The sequence below is a fragment of the Astyanax mexicanus genome, chromosome 24, assembly GCF_023375975.1.
Source record: "Astyanax mexicanus isolate ESR-SI-001 chromosome 24, AstMex3_surface, whole genome shotgun sequence".
Lineage (NCBI taxonomy): Eukaryota > Metazoa > Chordata > Actinopteri > Characiformes > Acestrorhamphidae > Astyanax > Astyanax mexicanus.
Genome location: NC_064431.1, coordinates 5,560,630 through 5,573,877, shown reverse-complemented (window position 1 = coordinate 5,573,877; position 13,248 = coordinate 5,560,630). Strand labels below are relative to the sequence as shown.

At 38.1% G+C, this 13,248-nt stretch overlaps 1 protein-coding gene across 3 annotated transcripts; it reads left to right on the top strand.

The window, feature by feature from the left end:
• The first annotated feature begins 248 nt into the window (after nt 1-248).
• On the top strand, nt 249-12,974 carry phf13 (PHD finger protein 13). Of its 3 annotated transcripts, XR_007429286.1 has the most exons (6): nt 2,665-2,810; nt 2,903-2,949; nt 4,096-4,197; nt 6,197-6,890; nt 6,978-11,013; nt 11,477-12,974. XR_007429286.1 is itself a non-coding variant. In XM_049471647.1 (5 exons), the coding sequence occupies exons 2-5, from the start codon at nt 2,905-2,907 to the stop codon at nt 7,202-7,204; spliced, it is 1,068 nt and encodes a 355-aa protein (XP_049327604.1). In that variant the 5' UTR covers nt 249-631; nt 2,903-2,904; the 3' UTR covers nt 7,205-12,974. The 3 variants fall into 3 exon arrangements, 2 of the variants coding, with proteins under 2 accessions (XP_049327604.1, XP_049327603.1); XM_049471647.1 differs by lacking the exon at nt 2,665-2,810 and adding an exon at nt 249-631 and having other exon boundaries at nt 6,978-12,974; XM_049471646.1 differs by having other exon boundaries at nt 6,978-12,974.
• Nucleotides 12,975-13,248: the final 274 nt, after the last annotated feature.

The window sequence follows — 13,248 nt, the reverse complement described above, 5'->3', positions numbered from 1 at the left end:
TAGTCATAATATTATGAGAATAAAGACATAATATTACAAGATTAAATCATAGTATTTAGGGAAAGGAGCATATTATGTCTTTATTCTTGAAGTGAACTGTTTTATTTAATTTATTTATCTATCCATGCATCCATCTATTCATAGCTATCTAATTTACAAATCATCTACCTGGCGTTAGAAGCACAACCAGGTGATCTGTAGATCAGCCGTAGTGACGCGCTGCGCGTTTCTGAGGGGGCGTCGATTATGACGCAGAGACGTAGAAACCCCCCTGACGCTGCTGGTCTGGTGTCTTCGCCGTCTCGGCATTTTTTTCGTGGGGAGCTGCACGGCTTTACAAACAAACTCGATTTATAGCTTACAGCTAGTCTAATAACGCGTATCTTTCGGTTTATGTCGCGCTTAGTGTTCTGCCCTGGTCTTTATCGCGTTACTTGTCTTGTCTTACGTTTGTTAACGGAGGTTGCTAGGTATAACTAGCTAGTTTATTCTAGTGCATCTTGACCGTCATATAGTTAACGCTATATAGCGTTACATATATCGTATACTGAACTGTAAAGTTGTAGAAATCGGATTTCACTGCTTTTAGTATCAACAGGAGTAGCTGTCATCTCCTCCTCATCATTTCACGGTAAGAATATAAATGTTATCTTTTGGAAATGTAACTTTTTTCAGACGTGGTAGGATTGTGCTAACGTGCTAGGCTTTAACATTAGCTGCTAGGTTAACATAGGTTAACTGTTTAAATGCCCAGGATAGCATAGCAACATTGCTAGCTGGAGTTTAGAGGGGTAAGCACGTAACGTTATTTAGACTAGCGATGTTAACGTTAAAGTGGGAAAAATACAATATAGCGTCTATCTGTTATTGGATAAATGTACGGTCAGCTTATTTAACCAGATAAAGTGCTTTGTTGACGGTCTTTTCCCTAAGTAAATAGCTAGCTAGCGCTCAATATTGGCTTAGCTTACAGGCTAGCGCAATCGACCTGGCTTCAGGTGATTTGGAAGATTCGTGGCGTTTAACTTAGCTAACGCTAACTTAGTTAACGCTAGCTAAACTGTAGTCTTATAAAAGTTGTTTAAGGTAGCTAAGCTAACTGTAGTGTTTTTTTTAGTTTCGTACTGAACTAGATTGAAGTTTTGCTGGTCTTGACACGAGAACACCCTTGTCAGTTAGCTAGCTATGCTAACCCTATCTTATATTAAAACTGTAGGTTAACTAACGCTAATGTAGCTGTTCATAGTGGCTGTTTGCTTGTTTTTTTGGATTACAAGTTAATTAACATGCTAAGCTTTACTGTTAGCATAGCTAGCTTATTTAGACAGCTAAATATCTAACTAGCAACATCGCTAACTGGTGTGTAGGGGCTTTAAAGCTAAAGCTACCACATACATAATATTAGTTACGTAGGGTTAGCTAGTTAATCAACTGTTATAATGGTGAAAAATACAATATATCTATTGTCTATTACTGCCTTGTTGGCGGTCTTCGCCCTAAGTAAACACGAAGCCCTCATCAATATTGATGCTAGCTATGCTAGCTAAAATGTCGACCTGACTTCATGTGAATTGGGAGATCCGTTGCGTTTGACTTTAGTTAGCCAAACTGTAGTTTTATAAAAGTTAGTTGGAGCTAGGTTAACTAGCTAAATATAGTGATTTTCGTAGATGAAAGTTTGTCTGGCTTTGACACGAGAACAGCCGTGTCAGTTAGCTGGCTAAGCTAACCCTAGCTGATATCAAATCTGTAGGTTAACTAACGCTAGCTGTTCATAATGGCTGTTTTCTTGTTTTTGGTTTATTGGTACATCAACATGCTACGCTTTACCGTTAGCATAGCTAGCTAACATATCAGGTTAAATATCTAGCGTTAGCTAACTAGCAAGCAATGTCGCTAGCTGGTGTGTAGGCTTTAAAGCGACCACGTAAATAAGCTTAGCTATCTTTAATTTTACCTGTCTGTTAAAGCCAAGTGTGAAAACAGAGTATAGTGTGTGTTTGCTATTGAAGAAACGTGCTGTCAGCTTGTTTAGCTAGCTAGCCAGCTGTGGATTTGCCATTTCTGCATAGCTAGCGTTAGCCAAGCTAACTTAGCTAACCTAGAACAAAACGTTGCAAATGTAACTAATAGCTAAATGTGTGAGACAAGCTAACTAACGTTAAATGTTGAAAATAACTTTCATTATAGAGACTGTCTGTTATTGAACAAACGCGCTGTCAGCTTATTTATCTAGGTATCTACCTAGCTATGGATCTGTTTAGCTAGGTTAGCTAACCTAAGAGAAACCGCTGACACACATACAAACCATTAGCTTAGCTACAATGCTAAGGTTGAAAATAAATAATAGTATACCTATCTAGCTAGCTAAGTAGTGACAGCCTGGCTGCAAATATGTTTGAGCTACGAAGTACAATAGCTAACGCGAAATTATCTAGCACAGTTGTAAATATAACGTTAGCTAGCTAATGTGTAAAGCTCACAACCTGTGGTAATGAAGTGCCTTCTTGTTGTGGAATGGAATACAGCTAGGTTATATGAGCTAACGTTACTTGTGCTCTTCATGTTTGTTGTTCATCTCTGACCCACTTAACCTGGCCAACTTTCTAGTTGGTTAGCTAACAACGTCGTGCAGATGGAACTAATTAATTGTGTGAGTCAGAATGTATTGTTTCGTAATGGCCATAATAGTAATTAAGCCCTTTTTGGACTGGAGGATAGCTATCAGTTCACTTTTCTGACCTTTTGAGGGGAAATTCGATTTTATTTTTCCATTGCTGGCTCTCACAGTCTAATCTAATCTATGAAAAGTAGGTTGACTTGGTCAGTACTTGTTAGAAGATTAAAATGATAAATGTTAGGTACACTAACCCATTTATTTTGTGTTCTTTATGCTTTACAGAAATGGACAACGGTAACGTCACAGCAACTAATGCGTTTGACTCGCAGGTAAGAAATATTCTCCCTCATTCTTATACATGTAACATATAAAAACGGCTGTCTAAATGTTAAACACAGTACATAGCTACATCTTTTCACCCTGGGTTGGATTTAACTTGTAACTTCTTTCTGTGCCTGAATTTGCTAGTTAGCTTAGCTAAGCTAGGTTAAATAACTTCTCTGCTGTGTTGAATGTAGGCAAAAAGTGTAACGTTATTTAACTAGGTTTGTGTGTTTTGTATTGTTTAAAAGCATACTAATTTACAGTCTAGCTAGTTTACGTCTTTGCTTCATTTAAGGCTTTGCACGAACTTTGACAACATTTCTACTTAAAACCACAACACAACGTCTAGCTAACTAGCATTAGCCAACTTCAGCTAACGGGAGCTTAACCTACTTCAGTCGGACAGCAGCGATGTACCAACGCATGTCATTAACTGTAGTCGATGTATTTTAGTGCCAAAATACACTCTTTTGCATGTAGGCTACTTTCAGATATGTTTAATCTGTTTTGCTGTCGAGTTGTGCGAGCTAGGTTAGCTAGTGGACAGTTAGCTAAGCTATCAAGCTTGCCCCCTCCTACTATATACGGACATCATGGCTGTATCTGAATTGTAAGAAATGCTGCCTACTTAGGCAGGAAGACCCACACACATCCCTGAATGGAAGTTTAGTAGTCTAGCCCTACATTTTATTGGGCTAAAATGCTAAAAGCTAAATGCTAATGTCTAGCAGTGAGCTGTGCATACCATGGCAATGTCAGGACCTATTTCCCCCCCTTAGTTCAGATATAGAGAGCACTAACCACTACACTGCCTACTAAGTGACATGGTTATTGTGGGCAGCAAGGCATCAAATCAGCATTTCAGACACAATAAACAGTATCAGTCTAAATTTTGGACACACCTTCTTATTAACTATTCATTAAATATCTTTTTTATGATTATTTATTTATTTATTTATTTATTTTTCCGTAAATTCCAATATTGAGCGGCACAATTGTATCAATGTTTTCTTACACCCCTAATTTTGCCCTTAGTTCAAGTTATTTTAACATTTTCCCTTGTTCTTAAAGTTTATCCTTTTTTATTGTTTAAAATGCAGATGAAATTTTCTACAGACTCCTTAATGCAATTTTTGTGTGTTGATTGGCAGGGTTATAGTCCAACATACAAAAGGAAAAGGACGATAGAAGATTTTAACAAGTTTTGCACATTTGTGCTGGCATATGCTGGTTACATCCCATATCCACAGGAGGTGAGTAAACTCTTCTGTTCAGTGTGAAAAAGAATGAAAGTTGGTCACATGTGTTTTAAGTCTTCATAATCTATACAGTATGATGTGCTCTGTGTGTTTGTCAAAGAGAGAGATGTGTGTGTTTTGGGAAAAACTGCAATGCTTCCAGATACCAGTATTAACTCCATCTATGCACTTATGCTGTCTCACAAACCTTCACCGCCAGTCCTCAGCACTTGCCCAGCACTGGGTGTTGTTGTGTTTGGGTCTGATTCGTTTCTCGCCCTGTGAGCTACTGTGCTTGCTGATGCTCTGTTTGATCCACAGAATTGGTGGTGGCTCTGTGGGCAGCTGTTCTTTCGCATTTCCCCCCATGCTGCCCTGCCACTGAGGGACCCCCTCCCCAAAAAACCTCAGCCCTCCCTTCCAGGGTAAGAGGGCCACTCCAGTCTCCTCCATGCTCATCTCAGACCCTGTCTTTTAACTCATTGCATCACTGCAGCAGTGCACATCCAAATGCTTTTGTTTCAGGATCTCCATTCAGTGGAACCTCAGAGCACATCAAGACCATGGCCCATGCATTTTTACGGCTGGTGGGACAGGGGGTTGGTGGGAGTGGTGTTTGTAGATCAGCCTCATTCGTCGTGGTTGGTTTTTCAGGAGTGTCTGTGCTTATTATATGTAGAGCTGCACAATTAAACCAATTTCACTAATCACAGTTTTGACCTCTGCACATAGCTAATCATGAAAGGCTGATAATAATACGGCTGCTGCAGCACATTCAGTCGTTTGCAATTTGAAAAAAAAAAGGGCTAATCAAGGAACGAGTCTTGTAATGAATTGGAAATTTCAGCAGAGAGTGCGGTCAGCATACTAACCAGCTCCTAATGCCTCGTTTGGGAATTCAGTGAGCATTTTGGATTAACATAGATGTTTGTGAGGGTTGCTTCATGAAGTACAATTGAAGTACAATCTTCATTACAAGTCATAAAATTGTGTCGAAACCATGTGGCCTTAAATATGAGTGTTATTTCTTGTCTTTTAAACTTCAAGTCATATGTTAAAACAAAACAGAAGCAGTAGGAAAAATAGAAGGTAGACTAGTTTTGCACACAAATACTGTTTGTGTAAAGTGATTACATTTCCCCTTCTAGTCACAGCAGATCCTCCCGCACCCTGGAAAAGCTCTAAACAATAATTTACAAACAATTCTGCTTCCCACTGACATTGTGGTTCTTCTGAGAAACTGGGATTGTGTAAAACATCACTTAAAGTGGATCATGTTTTGGCAGATTTTTCTTTGTGATGTATCCTCACATCCAGAAATTTAGCTTTTGCTTTGCTTTCTACCAGTTAAACTTTTTTGTTGCTTTTTTTTTAGTTTTGCAGGGCTTGTTGCAGAATAATGCTTGTTTGATAATTTGTTAGACATGTAACATTCACGTTAATTATAGGAGTTTGTCTTTCTAAGGCTGCAAAGAAATCTGCTTCATTTGATGTCAAACACTCTCATCATGCTAAAGTGTGGTCTGCTTTTGTTCAGGTTTGGTGGGGTGAAGGTGGGTGGAGTTTTTTCTTTTCTTCTTTTTTTTCTGTTCATTCACACCACCATCAGTCAGCGCAGGATGTGCTGTGAATCACTTAAATTATTGGTGAAAACTATTCAAACTGGGGCATGTGAATACCATTCAATCTGAAATGCTTTTGTACTTAAGAATGTGATGGCTGTGTCATGCAGTGTATGTAATGTCATGTAATGAATCACGAATCTCAGATTCTGAATTAAAAATCCACATTATTATAAAATAATACATTTAAAAACTGTGTTGCTTCTTGAATGTAACACAATAGCAATTTAGGTTTAACATAATTGTGTTAATATTACTAAAATGATCCATTTCATCATTTTTGCACTCCTAGTTAGAGTGCCTGATAGAGAAGCAGAATAAACAGGTGAGTTGATTTTGATGAGCTAGTATGAAGGTAGTTATTAAACCTTTGGACCACTCCTTGTCTTCAGGAGACCCCCCTGAGGAGCAGCTCCAGCCCCCCCAACAGCACAGGCAGCACTGCGGACAGTGATTGCTGGGACAGCTCACGCCTGGGCTGCGGTCTTCCTTCACCAGATGAGCCTTCACCCAAAAGCAGAAAGAGCTTCGCTGGGTTCAAAAGGCCGTCAGCAGAGGAACCTGAGTTTCAGAAGCGCTCCAAATCCACAGGCCTTCTCCTCGAGGGACGCAAGAAACCCGACAAGGTCAAGAAGAAGAAAAAGAAGCCAGAGAAGAGTAAAGGCGACACGTCTGACTCCTCTTTCACGTCATTTCCATCCAGTCCTGTGGCGGAAATCTCTCCCTTCAGCCGGGCTATTAAGGAGGAGCCTGAGGATTTTTTAAGCATCCCCACGCCCACGTCTTCATACATGGACATGACTCGCACATCTCACTCTGCTGTAAGTCCTATGCCGAGCTTGCAGGGTACCGTAGCCTGTAAAGAGGAGCCAGAGATGGAGCGGCCCTGCTGCCATTCTCCTGCCAGCTCGGGTCCAGATTCCAGCAGTGAGAGCCGGGAGAGGTTGATGCTGCCTGAGGGCGAGGCAGTAGTGATGAAATTGGAGGGATTGCCCGGCACAAGGACAGTGATTCGGCAAGGAAAGCAGGTCGTATTCCGCGACGAAGACGGATCTGCAGACGATGAGGATATCATGGTCGATTCAGGTATGTTTAAGTTGCTGGATTTAGTCTCGAATTTACTGGAAACATTTTGACAAACTGTAATCTGATATCATTATTCTTTGATTGCAGATGACGATTCCTGGGATCTGGTGACGTGTTTCTGTATGAAGCCCTTTGCGGGAAGGGCAATGATTGAGTGTAACCAGTGCAACACCTGGATCCACCTGTCCTGTGCCAAAATACGCAAGTCCAACGTCCCCGAGACGTACACCTGCCAGCAGTGCAAAGATTCGCAGTTTGACATTCGACGATCCAACCGCTCGCGCATGGGGTCCCGAAAACATCTTCTAGACTGACCCCACTCCCACCCCTTCCCAAGTACGAACTCTAATAAAGAGAAGAGATGTACAGCAGAGGAAGGGCTCTATGGTTCTATTATTACACTTTGAGTTCATATATATATATATATATATATATATATATATATATATATATATATATATATATATATATATATATATATATATATATATATACACAGATAGATAGATATATAAATAAATATAAACATACACTGGCAGTCAGAATGCATGCATGCATTTCATTCTCTTGCAAGAGTGATTTGCAACAGTGTGTGATGTGCTGTAAAATGCAAGATGTTCAAATTCGGAAAAAATAAATTCTGACATTTTTTATCAAACATGTTGAGATCTTGTGGGGCTATGAAGAACAATAAAAGTGTGAATCAGGCATCAAGAAAGAATGACAAAACAGTGTGTTTAGTACTTAAAGAGCTGCAGCTGGATTGGTTTAATGGTATTTGATGGAGTTTTTCTGTTATTTTAATAGTTTTCACTGGCACACAAGGTGCAAATGTTCAGACACATGACTGTGTGCTGTACTTTGTTTTTATCAGAGGCTTCCACTTGCCTCAGCACCATTAACACATCATAAAGGATAAAGGTGCAGGTCCTTTTTTGTTTTTGTTTTTTTCCTTCATTTAATCATTTCGATGTTGAATCAGTTTGAATGCTGTCCTGCCCCTAGTGTTATTTTTGTGTGCACTGTAGATTCTTGAGGGAGTGCATAAACCAATTCACCAAATGGACTCATTAGGAAACCAACTGCAAGAATATTATTACCCTTAAAGTCTTAAACTGCACCTAGACAACCTCCAATCACTTTGTCACACTCTGCTAACATTTTAAAAGAACCGCTTCCCACACATTTGTCTCACCCACACTCGTAGATGTGTAGATTATTCTTCTCAACACATTTCCTGATCTAGTCCTAGGAGTTCTCCAAAAGCCCCAGTGGGCTCTAAAACATGCCCAAAGATTAAACAGTATGGCATCTTGGATTGTCTTGTTGATTTTAAATAAACACAGCTCAAACTGTTGCTAAACATCAGTGCATGTGTGTGTGCATGTGCGTGTGTGCGACTGCCAGTATATGTGTATATAAATATACTTAATTCACCTTCCTAAATGTTGCGTACGGCAATCAAAAGCAGGGTGGTGCATTAAAGGAAAGAGATTCTACTGTACAGGTGAGGACGGACTTGAAGCAAGTGTTGAACTCTCAGAGGTACATGCTTTTTTTTTTATAGAGGACATAACAGAATAGGAGTCATATTGGGAATTGGAGAGAGACTGGTGGATTGCACTTTTTCCCCTTCCTTTTAAAGAAAAGGTAGAGTCAGAGAGACCCTTTTATACCCACAGCTTTCAAAAGTATGTCTATTTGTCAGTGTTAAGGTAGAGTTGACTTTATATTTCCTTGTGGAACTTTTCCTGAGTCCCCCAAATGTCTAAGGAATAGAGCACTATAGAGCTGTAGTGGAAATATGCTAATATAAGGTACAGAATCTGTCCTTGAGCGTTTTTGGACCGTTTGGATTTGGAATGAATCATCAAAAAACAGCCTCCCCCCACAGTGCTGTCCTTCACCGGTTTATTGAGAACACAGTGTTTAAAAAAAGAAAAAAAGAAAAAGAAGAGAAGAGCTAACTGGACTATTCTCCTGGTTTTATAAAAGCCCTTTATTCTCTGTCACTTTTTCAAGTTGGAATTTCTTTTGGAACATCTTGCTACCTTAAGAACACATCGTTACCTTCAGGTGTCTCCCAGCGGAGTGTCGATACCCAAAGACGATTGGGATGCACAGCTTGCTTCACACCATCAGTGATTTTTTTTTTTATTATTCTTGTTTATTAGCAAAGCCTTGGAAGAAGTTTCAGCATTGACTGCCATGCAATTTGTTGCGATTGGAAGCATTTTCACTGTATCTTTTTTATCCATGCCGGCATTTATGTTTGAAATACATTTATCTGCCTTTGGTACCTGCCTTTTTCATGTTTTTCTAGGGGTTTTCATGCAACATGTTTCTATAGTTAAAATGTTAAATGATGTTAAAGGAGAAATCTGGTGTGAAATGGACTTTGGTTGTAATGAAACATTATACCAAGTACAAACTTTTGTCAAATAGCCCACCTCCATTCTCCCCCAGCATTTTCAAAATACCAACAGGATTAAAATGCTAGTGATGGATATATAGCATTGCCCATGCTAAGAAATCACTATTTTTAAACCATAAACAAGATCAAAGGAGCTCCAAAGTTCATTAATAGAATTCTGAAGGCTCTGACATTAAAAACGAGCCACTGAAAACTTTAAAAGTGCACAGATAGTTTATAAAAAGAGCTACTGTGGCGCTACGTTTGGGCATGTTAATGGTGAAATATATAATGTAAATATACATATTTTTGCCTAGGCAACGCTATGCCCCTATTACTAGCATTGTCTGTTGGGAGCATAAGTCCATTTCACATCAGATTTCTTCTTTAAGATGCACAGGAAGAGGCTCAGTGACTAAAATACATTAAGCAACTTTTTATAGATCATAGCCATATGGAATCTCAGACGAGTAGCACAGTTTTAGAGGGATTGTTTGGACTGTTTTTGTTAGTTTGATGCTTCATATCCAACACAATGTTGTGTGTGATTATGCAAAGACACACTGGGAGGTGCAGCCTGTAGAACTATTAGAATATGTGTATCAAGACTCTTTATCTCTTTATTGCACAGTGGTCAACATTGTTTTGAGAGTTTTAAGAGTGTTCTTTTTTTTTTTTTTTTTTTTTTGGTAAAATAGGAATTCCACTTAATATTTTTGTCATAATTCAACGGTGGATCTATAAACAATGTCATTCTGAGTGATTTGGTGTGTAGTAGCATGTTCTGTAGAAATTGGCCAAACTCTTTTTTTTTTCAGCATTGGATCGGTGATGGGAATAAATTATATTTTATTTAGTGTTCAAAACCACCAGTGACCCTAAAGGCTCATCTATACATTATTTATATACAAAATATATTAAATACATCCGTTGCAATAGAGGTAACAGTAATTGTCCGCATACGTCTATCCTTCTATCCTTTATATTGACAATGATTACAGAAAGATGAGAGGGCCATAAGTGTAATAGGTGTTTTACACAAGTCTGTTCAAAACGAATCAGACAACATTAATGCAGAGTATGGACAAAAGGTTGGTCATGTCCGTACTAGTGGTCATGTTTTTTTTTTTTTTTTTTTAACTGTAAGCTACGCTGCCCATACAACTTTGCTCCATTTGTATTTAAACGTTAATAACTAAAATGCACAAATACAGACAAAATGTATGCAGAGTACGGACTGAAGGTTGTGTTCGTACCTGCATTTGTAGTTATGTAGTTGACTTATTAGCTACACTGCCTCCCTTTTTTTTTTTTACCATTTTGTACTCTGTATTTTTAATCTTTCATAAAACGTGTATAAATACGGAAAAAATTACTGAGTACGGACAGAAGGTTGCGTGTCTATGTCTATATCTGTACCCTTAGCCAGGTTTAGCTTAAACTGTTAGCTATACGGCCCCCACAGTTTTAAGTGCTACCATTCTGTTCCCTTTATATTTCACAGCTTTAAAGTAATGTGCACAAATACGGACAGCATTTTATGCAGAGTACAGACAGATGCTTGTGTCCACATCCGTACCCTTGCTCATGTTTTGCTTGAACAATGCCCCCACAGTTTTAAATGGTACCATTTTGTTCTGTTTGTATTTCTCAGCTTTACTGTAACATGCCCAAATACGGACAACATAAATGGCAGAGTACGGACAGAAGGTTGTGTCCGTATCGGCATTTGTAGTTATGTTTTGCTCAAACAATTAGCTACACTGCTGCCACCGTTGTAAGCAACACTAATCTGTTCTGTTTTGGTATATTTAGGCTTTCATGAAACATGTATAAATACAGTCAGAAGGTTGCAACTATATTTTATAGTTGGCCAAGTTTTGTTTTAATTTTTGGGCAGAAGGTTGTGTCCATAACCGTACCCTTGGTTATGTTTTACTTGAACAATGCCCCCACATTTTTAATTCATACCACTTTGTTCCATTTCTATTTGTAAGCTTATAACTTATATGCACTAGGTTGCATTTCTGTATTTCTGAAAATATTTGGCTTGAACTATTTGTTACACAGCCCCCACAGTTTTAAATTGTACCATTTTATTCTCTTTGTATTTCTCAGCTTTACTGTTAAGTGCACAAATACGGACAACATATATGCAGAGTACGGACAGAAGGTTGTGTCCGTATCGGCATTTGTAGTTATGTTTTGCTCAAACAATTAGCTACACTGCCGCCACCGTTGTAAGCAACACTAATCTGTTCTGTTTTGGTATATTTAGGCTTTCATGAAACATGTATAAATACAGTCAGAAGGTTTTTATTTGTAAGCTTTTAACAAATATGCACAAATACGGACAAAATGAATGCAGAATACGAAAGAAAATGGTCTGTATTTTTGTATTTGTGTAAATATTTAGCTTGAACTATTTGCTACAAAGCCCCGTCAGTTTTAAATGGTACTATTCTGTTCCGTTTGTATTTCTCTGCTTTCAAGAACCTGGCACAGATGCGCATAAAATAAATACAGAAAATGGACAGAAGGTTCCTTCTATATTAGTTTCCATACTGAGTTTTTAACATAAAATTAGAGAATTTAACAAATCTGATCTGATACATTATTACTCTACAACATGTCTGACATTTCACACCACTTCACTTTTATAATGATTTATGTGATTTTATATATATATTTTTTGAAGAACTACCCTTTGAAGAAGCATACCTGATTTTCAAACGTTTTGATCTAGGTGTGAGTTTTTGATTTATTTTGTTTTCTTTCTCACAGTGGTATCTAAAAATCCTAGACAGTGATCATCTCATTTTCAGCTATAAAGCTTCCTTTGCTATCTGAGTCCAACTTACTTATTGTTTAGTTTTAAACTTGAAATACTTTAAGAAAATGGTTAGAAACATAGTTTGTGTTTCTAGAGTCTGTTCCCCATTTCTGGACAATGCTTTTATTTAAATGCACAAGATGAAAGGTGTAAACTGTTGTCTAATAATACAAAGACGATCACAGTACACAAAAATAACCACTCTTGTGTTTGTAATTTCTGCAAATTTGTACTCAGCAACTGCAAACCTGTGATTTTCAGTGCTCCACACAATGACCATAGCGTTCAGTGTTTTTATGATTGTGTTGAGTCAGTGGAAGTACATTATTCCACAATGGTTAGAGCATGTTTTTGGTTTATTTGTTTTTTTTTGTTGTTTTTTTTTTGGAAAACAGTCTTTTGCAGAGAAACTTTAATTTATTTAGATGTTAAGTTGGCTCAGTCTACGTTCCTGAAGCTGTTCTGTTGTTTTGGGGGAAAATGTCTCTCGCTCGTTTTTTATTTTTAAGTATCTGTTTTTCCATTAATAAGCTTTCATTTGCTATCCACTTGTCCGATATTGGATCTTCCTGTAATTAGGGGTTTTAAGTATGACCGTTGCTGTACATTCTCATTTTTGTACATTCATAATATGTTCTGTTTGTATATTTTATGTCTTGGGTAGTTCCAGGCTGTTGGTTCTGTTGGGAATTTGTCAGAAGTGAAAGACGTAATGGACATTCACTGTGTTTAAAGTTAGGAGAATGGAGCACTGGGGCGAGACGGAGAGAGAGAGAGAACAAGAGAGTGAAAACGTTTCTGTGAAACTGATGTAAATAAAGAGCTATGTAAGAAAAATGCTTTGATGGATGGGTAGATTCTTTTATATTTGAAATGTGATTAACATGTAAACTACAATGCATGCCAGATGTTATGGGACAGGACTAGTATCATATCCCATGACTTTTGCCATGTCCCATAAATACTACACTATTCGTTTTGAATTTCCTGCATTAAATGTAGATCAGTTAGAACTTTTACGAATTTGTAGTAAAATGACATTGCTTGACATCTAATTCAGCCTCACTCACAAGACAACACCTCACAACTTATACAGGAGTAAGCATTTACAA